Raw genomic sequence first — 27,696 nt, 5'->3', positions numbered from 1 at the left:
CAAATTGCTAATCGCAAATAAGGAATACTCCCCATTCATTCCTATGGGCCTTTTGGCCCATAGGAATGAATGGGGAGTTATTCCTTATTTGCGAATAGCAATTTGCTACTCACAAATAAGGAATGTGTAGGAATCGCTATTTATTTAGCAATTCCTACATGAATACCGTTTTGCGAGTCCTTAATAGCGATTCGCTATGAATCGCTATTAGGGGCTCGCAAAACGATGAATGATGAATCAGGCTGTTAGTGCACTCGAGCGCACTGCTCCTCTGCCTCGTGGAAGTCAACTTGGAGGAATATATGACTCTGATTGTCAGTGTCATCGTTCGGATGTTGGACTGGATGGGAGGATTTCCTTTTCTCCATGTCTATTGGGAGACCACATGGAAGCCAGGAAAATAATTCGATCATGTTCCTGACATGTGGCAAGAAAGGACTTTAGGCACTAGAACAGATTTCTTTTTGAGCATAGGTTTTAGTTAATCCAGATTCAAAGGCGGAGAAACAAACTTTAGTTTTGATTTATATTAAGAAGCATATGGTTGTTATTTGATGTATCGGTGACGACATACACAGATTGGGACGCAACCTTAAAATAAGCAGAGATCTATCTGCCTGTAACTCCTAATAGAGGTGCAGTTCCTTGTCATACAGAGATAGGCCTTTCCTTTCAAGGAATTTTGTATTTGACCTTCAAAATAATAGGTGTTTTCAAAATATAGTTTTAGGACATCAACGAATAAACAATACCTACCCTGTTCAAAAGTCGAGCAGGTTACTGTGTGAGGAATATTGTGGCCTCCGCATCACTCAGGGTTTGAGAGACTGATTAGTGAAAAAAATAGATGCACACCGTCCACCCTAAATACGGTAGTGTAATGTCCTTTCTCCAAAGCCCCTACTATGTCAAGTCATCGTTGGTAGTATTCTGTGGATTGAATCAATGCTGCTCCGTCGACAGAATACCTAAGGTCGACCCATCTCTAAATGAGGTGGGTGGTCTGAGGATGTGGTGGGCGGGGTACTCCATTGTGTTTTCAATGGAGTACCCTGTCTGCCTCTCTTAAATCGGGTACTTAGTCATAAAGGAGGAACTATTTGTTTCAGAAACACACATTGACTACATCTGCCTTGGTCCATAAAGGTCAACACGAACTGCTAGCACAAGTTTAACCTTGCACTTTGTAACCCAAATATTTAATGTGTTTGAATGTCCCTTTATTAAATGTAAATGGGCAGATTTCAGTTTTTATATATTGCTTGCGAACTCTGTTCACGGGTTAAAAATGTATCCTGATTTTTAAAGTGTATGGAACTAAGCCACAGGACTGTAAAGGAATTTGGTTGAAAACAGAACTGTTGATCAAGTGAGTAAACAGGGTTTAGAACACAAGCCCGGGAGTATGGGATATCACCCACAATTCTTTCCTACACTGACGTCTTATGACATTGGCTTCTTAAGGTATGGATTCTAAAGTGCTGTCTAAGGAGCTGGAACATGTTATAAAATTAATCATCTCCTCCCAACGTTGGGATGCGGGCCAAAAAAGAAAATTTTGAACTAACCTTCAAATGGTTATTTTCGTCAGTAGTCATAGCTGTCCTATACTTGGTCAATTATCCTTTATTAAAATCTTGTGATCTGCTTCATTTTGAAGGTCGTAGGATTTTACCTAGTATCTAATTACAATTGATTGTCCTAAACCCCACTGGGATATCCAATAATTATAACTAAACATGTTATCTCCTTCATATAGTTGGATGGTTAAGTTGTCCTAGGCATAATTTATTCCTATGAACTATTCGGTACTCTGAATCTTTTACTTAATTAAAAAAAAAATTAGTGAAGGGGACCAAAGGTTTTTTTAGGATGCCAAGCAGTGCCAAGGATGCCAAACCAGGATGCTAGACTTCTTAGTTTTTTAGTTTTAAGTCTACAGCATGCTTCTTTCTTCCACCACCCTACAATTTATGTCTGTTTATCTCACCCTTCCAGTTTTTTTATCAGTGTTCTCCCTTTGTCACAGTTTTGCTGGTCATCCTTTTCTGCTTTTTTTGTCTTGCTCTGGATTAAAGTATGATGATGAAAAATTGTATTTAGCCTCGTCTTCAAAATGATGTTTTGGTGCATCACAACGGCAACTGCCAGCACAAATTAAGTACTGTCTGAAGAAAAGCCTTAGGGTAATTCACTGGTCATGCCTCACCATGGCACATAACTCTGTACTAGCACATGGAATTACACATTAAACCTGAATGTAAATAATTGAATGTTCTCCATTTATTTTATGATTGTACAGATTTTAAAACAAAGAACAAAGGAAAAAGATGCGAATGATCCATTCCATCTACACTCCAGTTGTTCTTTTTCCAGGAGCCTTTCTTTAACAAGAATTGCTCTTTACGCCTTCATTGTTCTCATTACCCCATGGAAGACAACGTCAGTGCCCTAGTAACTGTGTGAATTTCATATGCTCAGTACATTGACAAATGTGAAAGCCCATAAACAGAGATCAAGATGTTCTTGGAACTAAATAGCCTTAATACTGTGTCGTACAGGGGGTTCCTTTTGTCTTTTTTGGGTACATTTGTGTTCATAGTGCATTCCTGGAAAATGTCTTCATAACGAGCGCCTACAAAGTTTTTAATGGATAAACAGGCTGGGGTCCTGCTTCTTTTTTTTTATCACTTTTAATACAGTGTTTCTCACTGTCCCAGCATGAAGCATGCACTCTGAAATAATGCACGTTAACCACATCCTGTTTTCTGTATTTAGACTTATTTCTTCCACTTCCAGTAATTCCAGAGCTCATAATTGTTTCTATTATTTTGCCACATGGGCATAGCTACATCTTTCTAAGTCTACATTTTGCATTACTACGACACTGAGAATGTTGTGATTACTCATTGACAGATCACCAGTCATATGAGCACAAACTCGCCTGCATTGTGATTGACTCTTGCAGTGGGCAAAAAGAAGTATAGTCAATTATTGGATGTTTACTATTTACACAATAAATAATTTCCTAAGCAGAAGAGATTTATTGCCGTTTTTTTACAAGATGTTAATGGTGATTCAGACCGAATGTTCTTATAGTTAAAATGACAAAATTATCAAAATAAATCAAAATAGGTGTATGAAGTACTCCGAACGTTTCCTCAGAGCAAACACGAGGTACCTGACTCATTCTGTTCGTGAGGTCATAGAGTGGAAGTGTGTATCTAACAGATGAGCCTGTGCACACGATGCCTGGCAGTTGTTTCTCAAGGACGTCTGTAGGGCAGTCCTGGTCATTGTTCCCTGAACTCTGCAGTCTGTTGTCGAAACCACTGTTTAATCCCATTTCAGCACAACGTGTTTCCAGGTTTTGTATAAACTTAATTTTAAGAACACTTGGTGGTGAAAGCTCGTGGTAGGCTCATACTGCAGATGTTAATTGTTCTTGGAAAAGCCTCATTACAAGTGCCCAAGAGGGATAGTCAGAATTATTGCACCCGGGGGTTTGGAATTTAATGGGTGTGATACATTGCAGTCATTTCCACTCTTTGGAGAATAAATATGTGGAGTTTGGTTCTTTCACAACAAAATCTAAATGTCCCAGCAAATACCAAGGGGCATATTCTCAAAGACGTATCGCCGAGTTAGCGGCACTTTATCGCAGCCAAAGTGGCAATAGATTTATTGCCCTATTCACAAGCTGGTGCTAACAGCCAACATCGGCAGTTTTCCTGCGATAGCAGCAGCAAAAAACATCGCCACGGATGACACCGGCAACTAACGCTAATGAGATGCAGAGTAGGCGTTCTCATACAAAAAGCTGCAAAAACACCACTTCACAACATTCTCAACGACCAGCCAGATCGGTGATAAGATCACAAATGCGATAAGGCACGTTAGCATTAGGGAATTAACACCTGCTCTTTCCTGGTATTAAGAAGAACAACAGATGCCATGGAGCTACTGATCATGCAGCTTGGACACCCGATAAGGCCACAACACCCACCACACCCCAGGAAACCCCCCCGGTCCAACCCCGGGAACCCTCCCACCTCCCCCTGGACAAATATATTTTACATCGACTTTACGAAATCATGGACAAAACAATTCGCCTGATGTCGCACAATTACAACAACCAACTTTCATGTGTGGTCAGAAAAAGGAGAACTATTCATTCATTTTTGAATTTTCAAACACATTTTTTTATTCAAATTAAACTCAAAACAACTATTTGGAAGAGTCATGGCGGGTCTTCTCTGGACAATCTGTAAGTCACAGCCTGCAAGACAAAATTCAAGATAAGAAGGTGTGTCATGCGCTCATCACAGAACAGAGAGAGAGAAAGAGAGAGAGCAAGAAAGGGAGAGAGGGAGTGAAAGGAAGAGAGGGAGAGAGAGAAAGAGAGAGAGAAAGAGAGAGAGGAAGAGAGCGAGAAAGAGAGAGGGAGAGAGAGAGAGAAAGAGAGAGGAGAGAAAGAGAGGGAGAGCGAGAGCGAGAGAAACAGTGAAAGGAAGAGAGGGCGAGGGAGAGAGCCTCACTGCTCACCTGCTGCCACTGGTGTGTCTAAAACCACCTGCCAGTATACACTACAGTCCACCAGGTCCCTTATCTGAAACAGAGTCCAGATTTAAAAATGGCAGAGTTTGTATCATTGCACACGCCATCATCGCTTGACTGCCCCTGCACACATAGGCTGCTGCACCCCAGCCCCTCCCGCCGCCCAGCTGTGAGTGCCCGCCCCTGCGCACCCAGGCCTCACTGCTCACCTTCTGCCACCGTCGTGTCTCCAAGAGGGCCTACCACATGCCGGTGCAAGTTCCAATCCCGGGGCTCCCAACCCTGGCAGCCTCCACATTATGCAGCCCCGCACCGCGGGTCACCAGGTCACACACGTAATTCTGGGTCTTGATTTTGCAATGGCAGAGATCATATCAGTGCACATGGCATCATCGCAGGCTACACACCCGCTCAGCTCTTTAGGTGCCACTAACTCTGTGAACCGCGAGGCAACGCTACGTGGCAGTTGGCCTGCGCTGCCCGCTGACTCGGGCCTACACTGCGGTTCAGCAGGGCTCACACAAATCCTTACCAGCCCAGACCGCCAGGACGGCCCATCATTGCATGCTGCACACCCACTCAGCACTGAAGGTGCCCCTACCTCAGTGCACCGAAAGTCACCGTACCGTGGCGGTAGGCCCGTGCCGGCGACAGTGTATCAGGTGTCACCGACTCTGTTCAATGCAAGTCATGGACCCTTTATGATTGAGTCTCGTGATATGCCAGGCAGATGCAGCCATTTCACCTCCAACAGTGGGGAAGAACTGGGACACGAAGCGTTGTTGTTGTCCCCTTCATACGTAAGCCGAGTGGGCTGGCTCAGCATATGCCAGGCCAGCGTAGGGGTGTGAATAATGACCCCTGGGCTCTGGCCATGGTTCAATTCTGGGATGGACAGGAAACAAACAGATGCGTGTGTCTCTGTCGCAGTGTCAGTGCCACACAGCCCGCAATCGACAATATTGCAATGTTGCATGCACCCAGGGGGCGGGCGCGCATGAAGGGATTGTAAAAAGAGCACAAACTGCTCAAGCTCTTGGCTCGTACATGCTAACTGTTGTGTGTGTATCACTATTAGTGCACCCTAACCCTAAGGCATAGCCTCAATTGTAGTGTAAAAGCCACATCACATTTCCAGAATGCAAGCAGTAGTCAGACTAACATTAGGGATGAAAGCTCCTTTGTCTCAATACATAAGGCGGTGGGACACCTTCACCTCTGACCTTGGTCTTGCATGCAGCAGGCACCCCCTGAGAGAGATACCATAGCAGATAATGACGCTCACGGTCACACATGCACATTGCTTTATTACCCAGGGTGTACCTTTTTGTGCAATCAATGTCCTTACATTCATCCATACTTTCATACTTGATCGATTATGGACATGACACATCTGTGTGAATTTAAATGATTTATTCACAATAGGTGGAGTGTCGGAGCTGGAGCAGTACATGCCCATGCAAACCCCACTTTTCATTGTAGCCCAGTGGAGGGCCTGCCAGAGTCATTTAGGGTTTGACAAGTACATCGAAAGAGGGAGAGTACAGTCTGCATTCTGATTGCTGTGTCATTGGTAAGCAAACAAAATATGGCAGTCCATGTAGAAGTCCAAGGTGAGTGTCGCAGAGTGTTTTGGGGGACAGTGGGAGGTGTTGTTACAGGGCATGATGCAGAGGGCAGAACCAAGCTGAAACAGGGCATTTGGCGGAGTAGATTGCTACTGGCTCCTTCTTAATACACAGGTGAAATCACCTGCATCTTCGTCCTCTATGACATCTGTCTGACATGTGGGTGCTGATGTTTGGTACGCAGCACTGTGTGTCACTGACACATTAGGGGCCGGAGATGTGTGTGTAGAAGTACCAGCAGCATTCTTCAGCGACTGCCTTAGTGGCAGCAATGCAATGAAGAGGATCTGCAGGGCATGGAAGATACCAACAACTTTTCGCTGGTGTGCATCTGTGGCAGCCATTCTTTCCGCATGCATCCGTGTTCTCCATTATCCTCAGCATCTGTGCCAACTCTCGGCTGACATCGCTGAGGCCACTCTCACTAGACAGTTATTCTCCTCTCAGAGGCATGACTCCAGCGATGTCAGGCATGGATTGTTGGACATCATGGAGCGAACTGTGGATGTCCATTAGGGAGTGTAAGTGGTCTCTGATATGACTTAGACACCCACGCATGTCATCTAGTTTGGCTGCCATGTGGTTGAACCCCACCTGAACCTGTCCAGCCACCCTCTTCTGGCAGCCTAACACCTTGCCTTGGAATGCGATGTGTTCTTTGGTGAGGTGCTGGGAGCCAGCCGTGGTGGTGGGTGCTTCCTTCTGTGTGGTCTGTGCAAGGGGTGTCATCTCCTCAATGCAGCTGGGCTGCCTTGCTCCTGGAGTCGGTTGTCGTAGCTGTCCATGAGCTGTTGTAGGGCATCGGTGTCGAAGGTGTGGAGGTCATCTTCATCATCACTGATGAATTGTCTGGTCTGCTCTGCAGGAGGTGTTGATTTTCCCTCTGCAATGTGAAGGGGAGATGTATTTTGACATTTTGTGGACATGTATGTTGACGCATTGTTCAAGTTTACATGCAGACTGCATGACAATGTACATTGTGACTGTTTGGGAGGAGCTGACTCTTTAATGCGGGACAGTGGACATTTGAACTACATCACGGATGTTAGGATGTACACGTACATTATCATCTCACAGTTTCCTGCTATGCCAGATGTGATTGGCCAGTTTCTACGCACAAGCGGAACCAGACGTGTACTGTGTTCTGTAGTGAAAGTGTTGCACTTTGTACCATATTGTTGTCAATGTTGATGTGCTGTTATTGCTATGTGTGTGTGCTGCATTGTGGGAGTGTCGTCCCTGCAGCTGTGATTTTCCTGCCCCTTATCCCTTTCATGCTGTGTTCCTTTGGCTTCTGTGCTTCTACAGTGCTGAGATGTTGCAACTTGGATAATTTTGACTCTTGTTTGGATTTTGGACTCTTGGGCATCATTTATCCGCAGATGTGTTGTTGACGTCAGGGGTTGTTTGTGCACGCGGATGTGTTAGAGTGTGACCTGCTCCTTTCCAGATGGGTTCCACACTCAGCCACCTAAGTGTAATGGCGTGCACCATGTCATGATAATTGGACTGCAGCCATGCTATTCGTCATGCAGTGTCACTTGCATTGTCAGTGTGGCTCACAGACACACAGCTTTGCTGGGTTTTAACATGTGTGCATGGATTGGTTGTGAGATTGGCGCTGTGTGGGGAGGGACCCCTTTGTGCCCATAGTAGACGGGGGCCTACTTGCTGTTTATATGTGTGCTGCAGTGTGTCATGGGGATCAGGGACATGATTCAGAGTCATTGTGGGTGTGCAGTGTGCTCTACTTAATTGTGCATGTGTGCCATTGTGCCCATCTCCCCCTGTCCCCCCAGTCCCTGTTCGGTACTCACCCTGTTGCTGTTGTGTCAGGTGGTGTTGAGCAGTGTCTGGACCCCAACTCCTGCCACCGTTTCCCCACTGATGACTGTGGATACCATTTCCTCCATCTCATCCAGCTCCTGGTATTTTGCTGGACTGCCACCTCCAATCTGCATTGCTGACTGATGGTTCTCAGCGAGTTTCTTCATGGTTTTGCGCTTCACATCATTCCAGCGCCTCTTGACCTCTCCCATTGTCCTCCTCCTCACTCCAACTGCATTCCCCTTGTCCAAGATGGACTGCCATATTGCAGTTTTATTTGCCGATGACACGTTGGAGGTGAAGAACAGTTGCTGGTGGTGTTCTATCACCTCCGTGATGATGAGCCTATTTTCCTGCGGACTGAACCTCGTCTTCTTCTCCTTGCCCGAGGTCCCAGGATGGTCCTCCTGTGGGCTTGTGAGGTACTGGTCATCCTCTGTACTTCCTTCATGGTGCTACGCAGTTGAAATTATTTTGTTTGTGTTTTTCGATGCTTTTAGAGTACATTTTCCCGAATGACGCATGGGAATTGCAGGCCTGTCGCTGGTTATCTCTGATTTTTGTATCGTGATTTGGGACCTTGCCACTTTTTTCGCGTTTCACATATTTTAGGCATTGCATTAATTTTAACGCAGTCATTTGACGCGTTGTCGTGAGACTATTGCATGGTACCGCCGTGTTGAGAATACAACCATGACACAGCGTTATTTTCCCATGATAGACTGCGATATGTAAAGTTGCGTTAAGCTAATTTTGCGATAATTATCACACGTTCTTGAGAATATCCCCCCAAGTCTTTGTCCTGCTTACATTCGGGCAACTTAGACCAGCCAAAATGTAATGAATGTTGCAAACTTTATTGCAATTATCTGGTGTACTAAACATCACACTATTTATTGTGATCTCACTTTAAACAGGTATTTTCACATTGATTGTAATTTTACACTGCGTTTGTAATGACACCAGTAATCACGTCTTAACAAATTAACAACACACTTAAACAGCATACCAGCACAGTACAAAGTCACAAAAAGAAACAACAGCATAAAATAGCACACAAGAACATAATATTATATAACATCACAACAGTACAGCAGATGATGAAGTGGGGTGGAACTAATGAAGGGAAGTGTTTTAGATGCACTATGGATAGAGCTGATACTGTGCATGTGTTTTATGATTACATCATGCTTTTACCATTAAAACAACAAGTAGATCTGTTCTTGTCTGGAATCACTGGCATAACAATTCATATAACAAAAGAAGTGATCGGGGATCGGGGGCAATCTCCAAATTGACCAACCGGCATATAAGTTTAGATATATGATATTCATTGCTGCTGTGGTTGCTCGGCTATGTTTAGCCTCATGTTGGCTACAGAGGGAGTCCCCCTCGTTTCAGATGTGGAGGGCTAAATTCTATAATATTTTTAATGTTGAATATAGCCTTTATTGTCTGAAGCCACCTAAAGGGCAAACATTGGGTATCCAGATATGGGCCCCAATGATAGAACATATGAGCTAGCTGTTTGAGCTTGGCAATTCTGTTTTTCGATGCTGAATTATTGTCTTTTTTTGTTGTTATCATGTTTATTTGAAGAAATATCTATATAGTGACTATGTATAATTATATATATGCTATGGACTGAGCAATAAATTACAAAAAAACACAACAGTACAGCAGCAATACAACATAACGAAGAACAAAAAGCACAAGATAGCATGAGTGCACAATAACACACATTAAAACAACCAAAATAACTTGATCACACAACACAAACTGTATAAAAACACAACACAACACACTGCTAAAATACACTGTGCTACTGCAACAGCAAAATATACACAACAGAACAATACAACCCAAAACACTAAAGGGCATAACACAACACAACCAAACAGCACAGCATCACAACATAAAAACACAACAAACCAACTAATCAAGCACATAGTACAAGAAAAATAAAATCCAGACATCACCCATTTACATTCCTCACTTTTTGACTTGCCAAAGTGGTCGTTTACTATTCTATAATCCACAAAGCTGATTGTAAGCATCGTGATTTAGAAATTGCACATTGCAGGCTTACATTTATGAAAGATGCACTGCACTTTTCTTATGCATAGCGTATGACTATGGATCCCTGAAGAGGTTACATTGCTCAGATAGTCCACCACCTATGGTCTTGTGCTACATAAACACTGAGATCTCACTCGGGGTCCATAAACATATAAAGTGTACCTCAACTACTGCAGCCTAATGTTCTATACTGTCCGCAATTATTAAACATACTTTCTGAATTGCTTCCAGTTAATCATATTCTTCAGGCCCCCGGGCCCAGCTTTCGGTCCTCTCATCTAAAATGGATGACTGAAGAAAAAAGCTACCTCATCCAATAAAGTTTTTTAATTTAGGTCCGTGGATGCTCTTTGTACTGAGGTGCTGATGGACGTTCATTTTAGTAACGCTAATTTCTCAAAATACTGAACGCATTTACACCAAACCAAGTCAAGGGAAGTAAAGTAAAGTCCTACCTTCATGACAAATTTGGTGTCATTCTGTTCAGCCATTTCTTCTATGGTGTTGGGAAAAGACTCCTATAGGAGTTAAAATGGGAAACAACGTCTGCCCCTTCCGTCACCTGACACATTTCCATGAGACTAAGCGTACAGTAACCCTAATTGGATAAACCTTTATTTTTGGAAAGTTTCATGCAGTATCGTTGAACCCCACCAAAGTTATTGAGAGAACTAAAATCTGCCTTTTAAGCTTTTCAACTGAAACACTCAGAGTTACTCTTCAATGCAAGGATTTGTAATGTGTCCAATACCACTACACACCTATGCATTAAGAGCACATGGGTTTTGTATACACTTACACCCACTAACTGTACACAGGCTATACAAAATAAGGTTGTTGCACACTTTATCACTGCTAATCAGTGCTAAAGTGCTTGTGATCTCACCTATAAACATGGTAGACTTAGCATACACCCAACTGCCACATTTAATTTCCTTATAAGTTCCTAGTAAAGTAGTGTCACATGTACCCAGGGCCTGTAAACTAAATGTTACCAGTGGTCCTCCTGCACTGATTGTGCCACCCACTTAAGTAGCCCTTTTAAACATGTCTCAAGCCTGCCATGCCAAGCCTGTGTGGGCAGCATTAAACTTCCCTTTGACAGCCTTAACCTTTCTTTTTAATACAAATATGTCGCACCTAGGGTAGGCCCTAAACAACCCATAGGGCAAGGGGCGTTGTTTTTAAAAAGTTGGACATGTAGTGAAAAGCTCTCAAATTAGTTTTACAATATTTCACTATTGCAAGACCTACCTCTCCCATAGGATAACATTTGGTTACCTTATTATATTTAATAAATGCCCATTTTTGTTTTGGAGCAGGTAGGAATCCAGTGTTTGATGTCTCAGGAAATGTATTTTAAAGCCCTCTTTAATGATAAAGTGGGATTGTCACAATTCTGAAAATGCCACTTTTAGAAAGTTTACATTTTCTCATTCTACTCATTTAGTGCCTGCAGTCTCTTCCTGGGTCACATTAGTAGGTGTAGTTGACAGTTGGCCTTTGTGCGTTCCTCCCTGATAGTATCACAATAGAGAGTCTGGGTGTTGGCAGGATGGGCCATCCTGATTTGATGGGGGAGGTTGAGCTGTCACCTAACAAACTTGCACTTCAAAAGGGATGTATGACGTTACAACGCACACTTTTACAACGCATACCTTTACAACGCATTTTTTACACCGCAACATCCATTACAACGCACACCAATTCAATTTTATTTATTATGTTTTGGCTCTCGACAGAGGGCCACATAAAATGTACAGAGATACAAACCATACGATACATTATACAAACAATATCTGCCCTATAAGATACCTAGATTAAATACAACTAACATACAAGACAGAACTGTAGAAAAATGGCAAGTCAAAAAGCATCTCCATGGAATATTAATAAATAGCTAAAAAACCTTTAAAAAAATTAAAAATGTGGAAGCAGAACATTTCATTAGGGGGACAATAAAGTGCATGAAGAAAGTCATTCAAAGTGACAATGCCAAGACGGAGACAAATAACTTTTAACCATCTAGAGCGCAATTTACATAGCGCCGGGCAAATCAATAGAACATGCATACAGTCCTGGATATTCAAATTACATAGATTGCACAAAGAAGAGGAACCATACCATTTAGATAACAACAGATTTAGGGGTATTACATCGTAGCGTAGGAGAAACCAAAATCTACGAATACCGTGTGGAAGGGACCATCGCACATAAGGTTGTGGACGCTTCATCAGATAAGTGTCAAGAAGGATATCTACATTCCTTTTTCCACAAATTAACTTTTTATCCGATTGAAAGCATAGGTCCCAAGAGGCTGCTTTTTAAAACAAGTTTTAACTGTGAAGGGGAGTACACAAAAAGAATAGTTTCATCTAATTTTAAAAGAGCTACGGCTTTTCTGAAATTACGAACAAGTTGAGAAAACTCATTGAAATTACCCAATAGTTCACTTTTAAGGAGAGCTCTCAGTGTCCCTACTTCCGCTCTCGCAAGACAGGCCACCCATCTTACTAGGGCACATAGTCCCTGTACCCAACTACTCCTTAGACCAAAGTCGAGCCTGCAGGCGGCCAAAGATCAGGCAGTATTTAGGGAAGAGAGAGATCTTAAGAGTTTCCCCTCAATCTTATGGCAAAAGTCCCACTTTTTCACCTCTATTAACTCAATACCATAAAGTATTGTTGCGGGGATTTTAGATCTGTACACTTCCAATAAAATCGGAAAGTGCCGTTTCCCCGTTGCATGGTATAGTGAGTTTAAACCTTTGCCATGGGCAAGAGCTTTGCGAGAGCAATGCTCTATATGGAGCTTCTCACTCAAATTAGCCGTAATGATTTTCCCCAAAAAAATATAAGACTTTACAACCTCCAATTTTTGACCCCCAATAAACCAGCCAAAATCTACAGATCGACACCTCTTCTTGCCTGCTATACACATGACTTTACTTTTGGTTATGTTAATCTTCATGCAATGAGCCACCGCGTAACTATGGAGAGCATGTAGCCGTTTTGAGAGTCCTTTGGGGGTTAAATCAAGGATAAGGACATCATCGGCATACATCAAACAGGATATTGGGGTCCCCCCCACCAATGGGGCGATGCCCTCTGTGGCAGACAAAGCGGCGGGTAGGTCAGCCGTATATAAGGAGAACAAAAGGGGAGCCAATAAACAACCTTGTTTGAGGCCATTACCCGATGGAATTGGATCAGATAGCCCCCTTTCACCCCCCAGCAGGACCCTACACCAAGTCTCTGTATGGAGAGCCCGCACCAACTCCAACAGATAAGACGGGAGACCAAGCGCAGCCAATTTTCTCCACAGCATTCCACGGTCCACTTTGTCGAATGCGGTGGAGAAATCTATAAAAGCTGCATACACTGCCCCCCGCCTCACCTGTACGTATTTATCCGTGACCACATGAAGAGCAGTAAGATTATCTAACGTTCCGTGATTCCTGCGAAAGCCAGTCTGTTCAGGCGGCAGGATATTGTTCTCCTCAACCCAAGCGGAGAGGGGTCCTAGAAGACATTTCGCAAAAACCTTTCCGATTGAGTCGAGGAGAGCAATCAAACGATAGTTACTTGGGCTGTCCCTAGTTCCCTTCTTAAAAATGGGAACCAAGATACTCCCCCTCCAAGAGGCAGGTACCATTTTAGACATAAAACAGGCTTTATACAAGGGATAAAGGATTTTACTCCACCTTACAGGATCCTGTTTGAGGACCGTCATGGGGAGTTCATCTGGGCCCATTGCCCCGGAGACACGCATGTTTTTTATGGCCGTCTCAATTTCCTTTTCTGAAGGATAGTTCATAAGGCCATCCGCAGTCAGACCGATAGTGATATCATCACCTGGAATATCATCAGAGGCGATAGCATCGGAAGTACAGTTCCCTGCATAAAGGTCCCGAATATAAGTGATCCATACCTCTTCCGCTATAGGGATAGGGGAGGGGCTTAATCTAGACCCACACCCCTTACCAATTATTGCCCAAAATTCTCTAATCCTACCATGAACAACAGATTCCCTTAAGTTAATCCAGACATTGTCTTCCTTAACCTTTTTTATTTTTAGCTTAAGTCTACTTCTCTTTCTTTTTAACCTGGAAATCTCTTTTCCACGTTCCATACCTCTATCTAAATATTGTTCCCGGACTAGATTATTAATTTCCTTATTTAGGATACACAGTGTACTGGGAACTGCAACCCCTCTTCTAGATCTGGAAGATTTATTAGCATAAGAAATAATCTTCCGCAAGAATTCTTCAAAGTATACTATTTCGTTTCCACGCCACTCATTTAAAACTAAAAGGGTATCGGATAAAAGGTCCTGCACCCCATTAATGGCTGAGGAATTCCAAAAGCACCTTCCTGAAGAAACGTGAAAGGCAGCATCACTGCCATTAAGGGACCAAGGTGCAGTAGGCGGGGAATTTAAGGAAATAGTTACAAATAATATGCTATGATCACTCAGAGGGGTAGGTATGATCTTAAGGTCAAGAATAAGTGGAAACAGGCCATAGTCAGCAATGGCATAATCCAGGATGGAAGACCCAAAGGGAGACTTATGGGTGAATTTTGCCGGGACATCCGACGGGAATCTCCCATTTAGTATAAGTCCATCGACTGCCACTAATTCTTTTAGCAGAATCTTCCCTCTTTTGTTTGTCACTGACTTTTCAGGGAAGAGAGCTTGAGGCACAAAGTACGCCTCTTCTTTAGACTTATTCCTAAAGAGTTCCAGACTAACATTAGAAATTTTGCAATTCAAATCGCCCACAAGCATAACTTCTGGGGGAGATGGAACATTTTTAATTTGATCTATATAACGAAATACCCGCTTCATTAACACATTAAAACGCTCTTCTGGAGGAATATACACATTTAAAATCACAATGGGGGCCTTTATGCCAGCATTAAACAGGTTTTCAATAGTTATAGCATGGAAAAGTTTACTGGAATCAATATAATGGGAGAATCTCCATTGCAATTTATTAGATAATAAACAGGCGATTCCCCCCCTAGCGTGCCCTTTCTTGGAAGGGGCAGCAGGCACTTCCAAGACATAATAGTCCCTAGTAGCATTCAACGTATTGACACACCAAGTTTCCTGTAAACAAATCACATTAGCTCCTAACGAAAATAGGTGTCCAAATTTCTCTGGGCTGGGCACACCATTACAACGCATACCATTACAATGAATTCTTAAAAAATACATTTACAACGCATTCCACTACAACGCATACTACATTTACAACGCATACCATTACAACGCATTACTTTACATTGCATATAAGGTAAGTGTTGGATAGTGTAGGGGTTAAAATTACTATTCTAACTCCAGGGGGTGCAACAGTAGGGAAAGTTTTGGATAGTGTAGGGGTTAAAATTACTATTCTAACTCCAGGGGGTGCAACAGTAGGGTAAGTGTTGGATGGTAAGTTTTGCGTTGTAATGGTATGCGTTGTAATGACTGCGTTGTAATGGTATGCGTTGTAGTGGTGTGCGTTGTAGTGTCATGCGCTGTAATGACTGCGTTGTAAATGTATGCGTTGTAATGGATGTTGCGTTGTAAAAGTTTCGTTGTAATGGTAGTGCGTTGTAAAAGTTGCGTTGTAAACGTTGTATACCCTTCAAAAGCACTGGCCCAGCTCACACACAAAGGATTTTACACTAGCCTATTGTGCCACTAGACAAACTGGGACCAGGGCAGGGAGGTAGGAAATCCCAGGCACATCTGTGGGGGCAAAACTCACAAAGTTTCTCCTATTTGAAAGGGGTACCAGGTATGAAAATGGAATCCTCAGACCCACTCTTTGGTACACCCCTGGACCTTGGATATTACAGAACAAGGACTGCCCTGCTGACAGCGAACTGCCCTGCTGCTGAGACCTGCCATGCTGCCTGAGAAGGAAAACTGGACCTTCATCCTGCATTCCAGGTTGAAGTGACTCCAAGGCTCGACTGGCTGACTGCCTCTTCTGCGCTTCAGTGATACAACAAACTCCAGAGACCTTTCTGCAACTGCCAGTTGACCTGCTGCACTGGACCTGCCGGGACTACATAGCCAATGTCAGATGATTTCTGTTGCCGCGGTTAACTGATGAGACTTTTGCTCTGTGGTCTTTTTTCTAATTCAGAAATGGGTACATGTTTATTAACGAAAATGGTGAACGCTGTTGACCAACATCAAAAAAATATATACGATCAGGCGGTGGGCCACTTACGAAGGGCCAATTATGGTGGGACTATGATTCGACATGGCAAGACCCATGCAGGTAGGACTAAACGGTTAAGACTAGCACTGCACGAGTATCTACAGAGAGGGGGGTACGGCAACGGACACAGAAGTCTCACCCCCACGAACAAATTTCATGTGTTGGGACTGTAAGCACTCTGCTCAGTTGGGGAGGTGGAAGGTTCATTGTCCGCCGGGCAGGGAGGCAGGGAGGAGGGTTGTTTTTTTTTAATGTTTTAACCTTGTTTAGTTTTTGTTCTAATAGTCTCTTTCCAAAATGGTTGGCTCCTTGCAGACACGCGCAACACAGGCACCGTTTCTTCTCCACACACTTAGACACGATGGCATGGGCGAAGCGACCACCCGGGAGCTTCCGGTCACGATCTCCTCGACATGACACCCACCTCACAGGCACACTGCTAGACACACGGGAGTACGTTCTACACTCCCACACACCTCAGACCATGGTCTGCATCCTGAATCCGATGACACTGATGCACTTGATTACCGATGATCATGGCTAATCATGAGGTCTCTACACCAAGCCCCCAATCACAACCACTAGTTGCCCCCACGCTCACAGTAATATCGTGGAATGTCAATTGCCTAGGCCATAAAATTAAACGAGGCCTGGTCCTCCAATATCTCAAGAGAAAGGCACCCACATTAGCCCTGCTACAGGAGACACATTTGGTAGGGACTGCCTCCAAGGCCCTTAATCGCTGGGGCTTCAAGATGGTCGCACACGCAGAATTCTCAGTGGGTTCCCGTGGGGTTGGAATTCTGACCCAAAAAAAACGCCCCACTCCTCATTCAACGCACGTGGGCTGATGACCAAGGGCGATTTGTGGCGGTACATTGTCAATGGGAGGGGAGACCATATAATATACTCTCAGTATACATTCCCCCCACGCTACATCAAGGGGCATTCCAAGATTTGGGTAAATTACTGCTTGAACTCCCAGAAGGCGAACTGATCATTGGAGGAGACTTCAATGCAGTATCAAATGCAGCGATTGATAGGCGACCTCCTCGTCAACCCACTAGATCTAACCAAATGTTTAACGACTTCCTACAAGCAATGGGATTGGTGGATATGTGGAGACTTAAACATCCCCATGACCTTCACTACACGTTTCACTCAGGGGCCCATAATAGTCTCTCTAGAATAGACTACATGCTAACCCTGGCGATCCCCCGTAAAAGATCACGGCCCTAGAGCTCCTCCCAAGAGGGATATCAGACCACTCTCCAGTGCACCTCACCTACACGACACAACCTACCAGACGACAAAGAATATTCCAGATTTACCCCGGCTATCTTAAAAACAGAGCTATTTTGAAAACACTCAAAACCTCCACCACGCATTACTTTGAGGAAAACCCAGACTCTGTAGATTCACCCTCGGTTCTATGGGAGGCATTCAAGGTAGTGCTCAGAGGACAGGCTATCTCCACCATTTCCAGACACAAAAAAGAACAGCGGGCGACTGTGGAAGCACTAGAAACAGCAGTTCAAACAGCAGAATTGGCCCATGCCTCCGATAACTCAGAAGACACAGTACACCTTAACATTGGCCTCACAAGAATACAAGGCATACGTAGAGGACATAACCAAGACAAAACTGACTGACACACTGCATAGGGTCTATGAATTAGGTGACAAGACTGGGAAGATGCTCGCATGGATTGAACGTAAGGAAAGGGTCAATAGATGGATTGTCACATTAGAACGCTCAGATGGCACACACACGGCCACTCCCCCGGAAATTGTAGAAGAACTGGCCACATATTATGAGACCGTATACACTGCACGGGGTGGGAAGACGGAGGAAGACTGCTCGCGGTACCTGCAGGACGTACCCCTGCCCGCACTTCCGCAAGAGGATGCACAGACACTTGAGGGCGACTTTACAGGGGAAGAATTGGGGAAGGCAATAGCAGCACTACATACTGGAAAAGCGATGGGGCCCAACGGCCTACCAGTTGAACTCTACAAAACACTATCATGACAGATAATCCCCTACATGCTCCCGATGTATAATGACTGCCTGTTGAGAGGTGAGCTCACAGCTGACCAACGGCTGGCCACAGTTGTCGTAGTCCCCAAACCCGGTAAACCACCTGACCAAACATCTTCCTATAGGCCGATCTCCCTAATGAATGTGGATGCTAAAGTCCTGGCAAAAATTCTGGCGCTAAGACTACAGCCCCACCTTACGACCTAATCCACCAGGACCAATCGGGCTTTATGCCTGGTAGGAATACCTCACTTAATCTACGGCTCATTAATGGAGTCCTACATCGTGTTCCCATGTTGCGGGAAGACGCGGCAATCCTCTCTCTTGACGCCACAATGGCCTTCGACCTGGTCGAATGGCCATTCCTATTCGCGGTCCTCAGGAAGATGGGCTTCGGCCCTAAATTTTGCAGTTGGGTCAAACTTCTCTACACCGAGCCGACGGCACAGGTGGTAGCCAATGGCCACACTTCCCGCACATTTACACTGGGACGCGGCACGAGGCAGGGATGCCCTCTATCCCCGCTTCTCTTCGCTCTTATACTTGAACCCCTGGCGATACAGGTGCGAGTAGACCTCATAATTAGGGGAATCACATGGGGGACTGGATGGGAGGATCGCATCTCCTTCTACGCGGACGATGTATTGGTTTATTTGATGTCCCCCACCCAGTCCCTGGCAGCTTTAATGGACCTACTCAGGGCCTACGGCGAGGTATCAGGTTACACCATTAATTGGACCAAATCACTTTTTTTTGTCCTACAAGGCCATACACCGATGTTGCCCCCTGACTGCACCCTACAGACGGTCACCAGGGGATTCAAATACCTGGGAATCTATGTCACGCCACAGGAATCCTTATTCATGGAAGAAAACTTGACGAAGCCCCTACTGAGGCTAAAATCCGACGTCACACACTGGCGCTCTTTATCGCTTACATTACTGGGGAGGGCCGCATTATTTAAGATGCTATCACTCCCTAGATTTCTTTATGCGTTGCAAAACACACCCTTTCCGGTCCCTCTCACCTATTTTAAGTCCATAGACGCAGAAATCTCGGCACTCATGTGGGATGGGAAGCCAGCCCGTATAGCGCACTCCAAATTAATCCAGTCCTGGTATGACGGTGGGATCGACCTACCGAGTGTTAAATTGTATTACTGGGCAGCACAATTAATAACGGTTAATCAATGGTTACACGCCCCACAACTGGACCCAGGCTTCCGCCTTGACCGAACTGTGCTACCGCCTGACCAACTCATGCGGGCACTATACAGGAACAAACGACGCCACACCTTCCAGGCCCAACAGCCCACACGATCAAGATCTGGCACGCAGCACAAAGAGCCCTGGGATGGGAGGGAGTGCTCACGCTCGCCACGCCACTTTAAGACACGCGGCGTCTGGGTACACTAGCAAACACAAAGGGCTTCAGGCAGTGGGACTTAATTGGTATATCCAAAATCGGGGACTTATGGAAAAGAGGTGAAGTCGTCACTTTCCCAGCCCTTAAGGAACAATACGGGATGGAGGACACCGAACAATATCGCTATGCACAAATCAAGCATGCACTACAGGGACCAATTCCAACAGGCACGCAACTGGCTGAATCCTCCCCCCTGGAGGATAGACTCCTTACAGAATGCCTAGACAAAATGCGATCTCCCTCACATATCGCAAACTTATCAATAACATGCCCGACCCCACGGCTGTCCTGCGGAGCAAATGGGAAATAGAACTAGGGAACATAGAGGATGAGGATTGGCTGTACGCTCTGGCATCCGCCAGGGAGACCTCCATCCCATCACGACTCAAGTTAGTGCAACTGAAAATATTACACAGAATATACTACTCCCGCACACTTCTACACCGGCTGGGCCGCATCCCGGAACCTGTCTGCCTGCGAGGATGCGGTCTCCCGGGCACATTCTTTCGCGTTATATGGGACTGTCCTAGGATCCAATAATACTGGGGCCAAATACTATCCGAAATATCGGAAGCAAGTGGTGTTGAACTACTAAGAGAACCTAGATGTTGTTTATTAAAGTCAAAGATGCTTTATTCGGTTTGTAAAAAAAAATACAACCATATAGCAACAGACATAATGAACATCAATAAAAATTACACAGTTCTAGAACATGCTACCATTGAAATGAAAACACAATGTATCAAGATAGAGCACAAAAAGAAAAACCCTATACAGTTAATTCTGTATCTAGTATACATTTAGCAGCATTTGTAGAACATGAACATTAAGCCATTCAAAGAATACATTTAACTGTAATAGTAACAATTACACGACCTTTGGTTATGTGCAAATATGCAGTTAAAGTGCTAAATATCATCGCTATGTCAATGTATGTGCAAATTGGCAATTCAAGAGAAAGGTTCGGCGGCATCCTTCCTAAAGTGCAATATGCAATTAGCAGCACTTAATCTAACTATACACAGTAAAAATACAGATAAAAAAAAAATAAATAAAAAATAAATAAATAAATAAATAAAATAAAGGATAGAACAAAGTGCAAGTGCTATGCCATTCCAACAGTGCATATTATACAATAGCAGCGATTAATCCAACATACATGTATGTGCAAATTAGCATGATAAAGTGCATAATGTCAACATAATGTTGTTTATTAAATATTTGGTCGCCCACTGACATGAATCGAGGAATGCAGACTTGGGCAACTTTGGGTCTAGCCCTTGCTAAACGGAACATTGCCAGGAACTGGGGCTCAGGTGTGGCACCCACATGCACACAGTGGGGGAAGGATATGACCATCAAATCCAGTAATTCCCTTTTTCAGTTCAGGAAACTCCTTAAGACTTATCTGTTTACCCTTTCTGAATAAATTTTTTCCGTTTCACCCACATGTCCCTTCAGCCAGCGCCAAGAAACCTTCGGGTGTTAGTGCGCTTAAAAAGTCTCATTTAACATAACATAACATAACATATAGACACAGCTATGTTGGCGGAAAAGGCGGTATATGTTCACCGAGGATGCCCCCAAAAATGGACTAGGATATGGGGGAAATGGAACGAATACAGGGGGCAGCTGTGCGACCCACCACAAGAACTATCTGATCTTGAAAGTAGCCCATGAAGGAGATACCCTGAAATGCTAATGATACATTGACCCAGGGGTATTTTGGCCAAAGGGAGAGTCATAGACCCTACATAGCTCTTACCTGATACGATGGGGGAAGAACAAATGTAAATGACAGAAAGATATTATTCTTCTTTGAGGTTTGAATTTCGGGAACACCCATGACCCGAGGTGTTGATGTAACTCTAGCAGTGATCAGAGAAACAATGAAATCTGCCTGATGTATGAAACGGAAATGTACATTGCAAAGAATATATGACTGTATCCTATACTTAAAAAAAAAAAAAAAAAATATATATATATATATATATATATATATATATATATATATATATATATACGCTCCTGCTTTCGGCAGGAATGTTTTCATTTGCCTCTACTTTTCCTTTGTATTGGGCAGTGGTCCTGCCAAGAATGTCCGTCGCCTTCTGCTAATGTGAATTGCAGATATCCGAGCGAGCGTTTGCCTAAACATTGAAGAAAGACTGGAGAAAAGTGATCACTTTCAAAGTCTATGAATTAGAAATAAATGTTTCCACTGAGAGCGTTCCATCATCTGCATGTCTTATTTTATGACAATGTAAAACTTTGTTGTACAAAAAGTTACCTTACTTCGGGGAAAACACAGTGGCTTGTTATTTGGGTTACCACTGACGAAACCACTGTGCTGCAAACTGTCCGCGCGGCCCTTGGAGAAGCAGCAGGAGCAAAACTTAGGAACCAGTTACTCAAACCAGTCAATAAGGGCATGCCTCCAAGATAAGATGTTCTCTTTAAGAAGAGGACATGTGCTGTCGAGGCCTGCTCCACTCATACATCAAAAGGACAGGCTTTAACAAGGCAGAATTGAGCAGTCTGTGGTTACTGCAAGGGTTCCATCCTCAGGGAGACATGATTACATTACCAAAGGGCCACGATAATCTCTTTGACAGATGGCAGCATCCACAGACTTCATTCTTCAGCACCAGTTAACAGTAGAGCTGGTCAGAGTTTACTTTAATGCTGGCAAAAATTTGTGTAATTATATACTTTAGGTCATGTTATACTTCTGAATATTGTGCTAACATTCACTATTTGTGGTAAAACATGCACTAAAAATAGAGCATGCTTGAAATATCCACTCGTATCCAATCTGAGGGTTAATTCGGCGTTTAAGAAAAACAAACAAAAATATATATTACCAGAGCCAACTACAAATGCTGAGACTTGCGCCTGAGCCAGGAAGTCACAAAAGAGATCCTAGCAAGCGTAAATGGGTTTATTACTGCACATTTCTCTACCACATATATGCGATTAAATGCACAGTAGTTATTGCTGCGTACAGGGTGGGAGGTGAACAGAGGAAAGAATTGTCAGCCTTGCGTTTTTTATTCTTCCACAAACTTGAATGTATGTGGGTGTTCACAAACCTCAATCCAACCCTCACTTACCCTAGAAATGATCAAATATTTACAGTAGGAAAAGGTAGAATGAATTCCCCTTGCAGGATAGGAATAGGGTTGGATCGCCTTCAAACATGTAGAAAGGGAAATTGTTTTTCTTGTGGAGAAAACTAAAGGAAAGGCTCAATTTCCTGGCATGTAATTGCACCACATTGCTACTGCATTTATGTAGTGCTTGCCACCCCTGACGATGTACATGATGCTCCCAGTAGTACGTCTGGAAGCCTATGCCTGGTTTAGCTTTCCAAACATGCTAAAGGAAATCCTTGTGAATTCCAAAAAGTATTACATCTACACTCATTTGTATGAGGTATTTTATGGGTGCAAATTTATGTCATGTTTGAGAATTGCCCTCTAAGTCTCTCAACTGCAACTGAAGTGCTAAGTGTGTTTATGATTATGGGAAATAATATTTGCCTAGGGCTTCACATCACAGCACAATAACCACTCAATTGAATTGTAATGCCTGCTAGTGCTGAGCAGAGGTGATGCTTCAGGGGTAGAATTGTGCAGAGCCCAGTATTACATGAAATGCACTTGTGTTGTTTCTGGCTGGGACAGACGTTCAGTGTGCTCACCAACACTGTATTGGTGCACAGTCTTAGAGAAAACACCTCACCACTTCCCCAAAGCTGAGAATTATCACTCGTGAACTTTGCAGGAGGGTGTATGACACTGTGAAAGAGGGGAATTCGTCGATCAATGAACCACCTTTCTGGGTATAAAGGATCTTTGTGTCTTTTCGAATCATCTGCTATACACTTTAAAGTCCCAAAGAAAGAATAATAAAGGCCTGGTGTTTGCTTCACCACTTTGCTTTGTCTGGCATTTAGTTTTGTGAAATTACATAGACAACACCTTTACTTTGTCTGTATTAACTGAGTTACATTAATGCGGCATCAAGAGAACCAGGATCATATAGGACCTAATATTGTATATAATATTACGAACAACAAACTTATTAGTAAGTAATGTATACTATTGTACTGTACTGTTATTCAATTTACAGTTAGGGTTAGAGTTCAAAATGTAATTTCAGAGTCAGTGTTAGAATAATGTTACTTATTAGTTCATATATATTTAATTTTATAAACATCATATAAACATCATTAATCTACGACTAGAATTTGGGATCGAGTTAAATTATTGGAATAAAATGTTATTAAATTAAATCTATTTTTTAAAGTATAAGGTTGGAGCTAGCACAATTTAATTTAATCTGGATATAAATTACTTTAGTTTGATGTAATTATTTCAAATGTATTATTTAATTGCTGTAGTTTGGTTTGATTTGGATTGGCGCACGGATTATAAAAAGTTTATTGCATATTTAATTTCATTTTAATTAAATTGATTGAACATGGAGTTGTGATTAATATTAAATTGTTATAGTAAAAATGTTGTGATACAAAAGGGGATGATGGACGGAGCGTTTGAGCAAATCAAACACTCACCCCCAGTCAACTGATCTGGGTTTAATCCATCACCATTCTTTAGCTCACTCGGCCACCCCAGTTCAGACATGGCTATATGCAAATCAGTCTGACCCTGTACCTCATGGGAACAGTCCAGCCCGAACTGCCAAGCCATGTCTTCCCTGGACCGGAAACAAGCCTCCTGGGACCGGTTTCGGATATACGCCAGTGAATTTTCAATCATAAACTGGAAAAAACATGCCACTTAATAGATTGAGCTTTTTTCCAAGGTATTTCTCAAACTCAAACTTGACACATCATTGCAAGTGACCGTCTCTAGATTTCTAGTGATCTTTACATTCCTAAATCATATGATATTGTTAGTATTCTGGGTGTGTACAATTATTCTAGCCAAAGATTGCAGATTGTGTACATAGAAATGTTGACATGCTTAATAACCTTCTTTGTGCATGGTGAGCAAGCTGAAGAGTGGTCAAAAATGGAGGCAGATACATACTGTTAGGCAATGAACATTTAACAAGTAAAGAGAAATACTAATTTCATAATTATGTATGGGAATATCAGTTCTCTAATGCTGTTTGTGTATATATAAAATTATTTATGTAAAATTAGGTAATCAAAGGCATCTTAGCTCTTTTTACTCGTACGAGTATGTCTTATGTTCTAGGTCTTTACAGTTCTAATATTTCTTCTGGTAACTAATAATTTAATAGAATAACTGGTGGTATGCTGCATTGTTTGGTCAGAGAAATTTGCACGTAGTCACCATATGACTGCTTACAGTTTTCCAAAGACAGGTAGATAAGTAATCTGCTTCAGAACAACGGAGAGACTGGTTTACAATGACCTGAAACACCTTGCTTTGTTGATATTAGGATTTAATAAATCCATCACATTGGCTAGATCAGTGCATAGTGGAACACACATGAATAAAACTCTATTGATAATCCTTTGTAGACTAAGGAGAGTCACACGATGACAGGAGCTAATTGCCATTGAAGTGTATGTGATATGAAATTAGAATTTGTGAATTGTGGCAAACAAATTCTACAATCTGCAAAAATAATTATAGTGAACAATCTGCTACATTTTGCTTTTAACCTAAAATGTTCAGTGGCCATGATAAATGTAAGATACCCATCGAATACACTCAAAGTAGCGTCTTACATCTGATTTCAGGCTAGATGATGTGCTTGTTGGTGCCCCACTCTTCATGGATCGAGAATTTGAGAGCACGCCAAAGGAAGTAGGGCGGCTCTACCTGTACTTGCAGGAAGAGGCATTCTATTTTCAAGACGCCCGAGTGTTCAAAGGCACCGATATCTTTGGAAGGTTTGGCAGTTCTATTGCCCATCTCGGTGATCTTGACCAAGATGGATACAATGGTGAGTTTTCAGATGAGTATAAAATATATTGAATGTTGTTCCTCATCAGGAGGCTAGGCATGGAAATATGTGTAAGGCTTTATTCAAGATATAGGTGAGTTAAGTGAAGTTGTGGGATGTAGAGTGAGTAGGGGATGAAAAGGTATACTAACTGAATAGGTGTAAGTGTAACAATGTGTCAATAGTGTGTTTGGGCTGAAACTCCTGAGTGGAGCCTGGGGGTGTTTTACAGGCCTACTCACATGAGATGAACTAGAGAAAGAAACCCTCATCTAACCTGCATAATGTTTACATCAGCATCAGTGAGATATTCAACTGCTTCACATGTCATTGGTGGAAAAAGGCCACCATTGGGAGATCAAAATGCATATTTTATTCTAATTTTGCCATCGGTGATCATCCAAATCCATATTTTTAATTGAAAATATTTAAATGTCTTAAACAGAAAATGTGATGTGGACCCACCTGTAGAGCATCAGTTAAGGAGAACTACTGCCACAATATTTTGACACTCAATATTCTGAAATATAGCTGTCTGCATAACTATTTGATAATGTCATGAAATGTTAAATTCTATGTTATTCTTCTACCAGAAGCTACACAGATTCCTTTTAATAAATATTGCACCAAAGTTATTTTGCAATTTAGTTTGTTCAAAATTTAAATCAACTGATTTTCAGGCCATGAGCTATGATACATATGTGTCATAGCCCGAACATACAAGGCCTGCCATCTTTGAGAAACAGCATGTGTAGAGTGGAACAAAATGCACATCTGGTTGATTAAGAATTGTTGGAGAGAGACTTGGGATATCGACAACGAATAAGATGTTATGGAACTATCCGCTGATTCCACTGCCTAGCAGAATTGAATCATTTGACCAAATTAATCATTTCCTCAGTGCCTCCTTCACAAATCTTTTAAACAAGCTCCTATCTGGTAAATCAAAAATGCAATTAGAAATCACTGTCTTTGAAAATGTAAAACTCTAACATCTCTTTGGTTCTATATTTGGAGCAGAGATGTAAACTCTGACATTACACCTTAGAGTAATTACGTAATGTCTTCCTTTCCTTAAGGCTATTGTATGGTTTTGCTCAAGGCCATATTATACTTTAATAATGAGTTTCTCTACAGATATCTAAGCATTTCTGAAGACAATCAATCACCTTGGAATGTTGCTTATCACCTTGGTACGAAAAATAAACATAGTTCATCATTCAACCAAAGCTGCATTCATCTCCAGTAAATTGCTATGAAAAACTCCTGAGTGTTGCTAAGGATCTCCATTGCCCATTGTCTTTATCTTGTATTCAAATAATTTTACATATTCTATATAGCATGGACTTTGCTTTTAAAAGTAGTGGATCACTTTACAGAGCACATTACTAATGCATCAGAAGAATCATTGCTCAAATAACCTGAGGGAAAGACTAACAAAGAAGGCAAGTAGTTTCCTGGTGTGGAAATGCAGGAGGAATAATAACAGTGAACAACTTTTCTCTTTTGATTTTTACTCTCAATGGGAGTCTATGTGTTTTCTTACTTTCTCCTCCATGTGCAACTTCACCTTCTACTACCTTCTCACGCTCTCCATGTTACTCCCCACCAGGCTCGACCTTTGCTTCCCCACCTCCTTCGTCATCCCGCTTAGCTTGTTCCCCTTAGCTTGCCTGCCGCTCATCATTGGTTTACTTTCTTTAAAAAACGCGCTTTGCAACATTTTATACGATTGTTTTCCAATTCTGCTGCAAGATAGGTGGTTGCCATTTTGTAATGGTATATGAAAACAAAAACAAAATGCCTGCCAAATCATGATGCATGCACGTCCATGTGTGCATCGTCATGCCGTGGTTGCTGTAGCACGATGGCACATACGGCATCATACACATGTATATATCATTGCACATTTTTTGTTGGTGCTGATTACATTTTTTTCCTTCATTTTGTCATGCTGAACAGCATCAGCAAAAA

At 42.7% G+C, this 27,696-nt stretch overlaps 1 protein-coding gene across 1 annotated transcript in view; it reads left to right on the top strand.

Annotated features, from left to right (window-relative positions):
• Nucleotides 1-27,696, top strand: part of ITGA8 (integrin subunit alpha 8) — a 713,969-nt gene that overhangs the window by 326,665 nt on the left and 359,608 nt on the right. Inside the window, exon 12 of the mRNA XM_078663606.1 lies at nt 25,517-25,722. Within this exon, the coding sequence (XP_078519732.1) occupies nt 25,517-25,722 (206 nt within the window). The remainder of the gene's footprint in view (nt 1-25,516; nt 25,723-27,696) is intronic.

Source organism: Lissotriton helveticus, chromosome 10, assembly GCF_964261635.1.
Source record: "Lissotriton helveticus chromosome 10, aLisHel1.1, whole genome shotgun sequence".
Lineage (NCBI taxonomy): Eukaryota > Metazoa > Chordata > Amphibia > Caudata > Salamandridae > Lissotriton > Lissotriton helveticus.
Note: the sequence above shows the minus strand (reverse complement) of the source record. Positions and strands in the feature narration are given on the sequence as shown.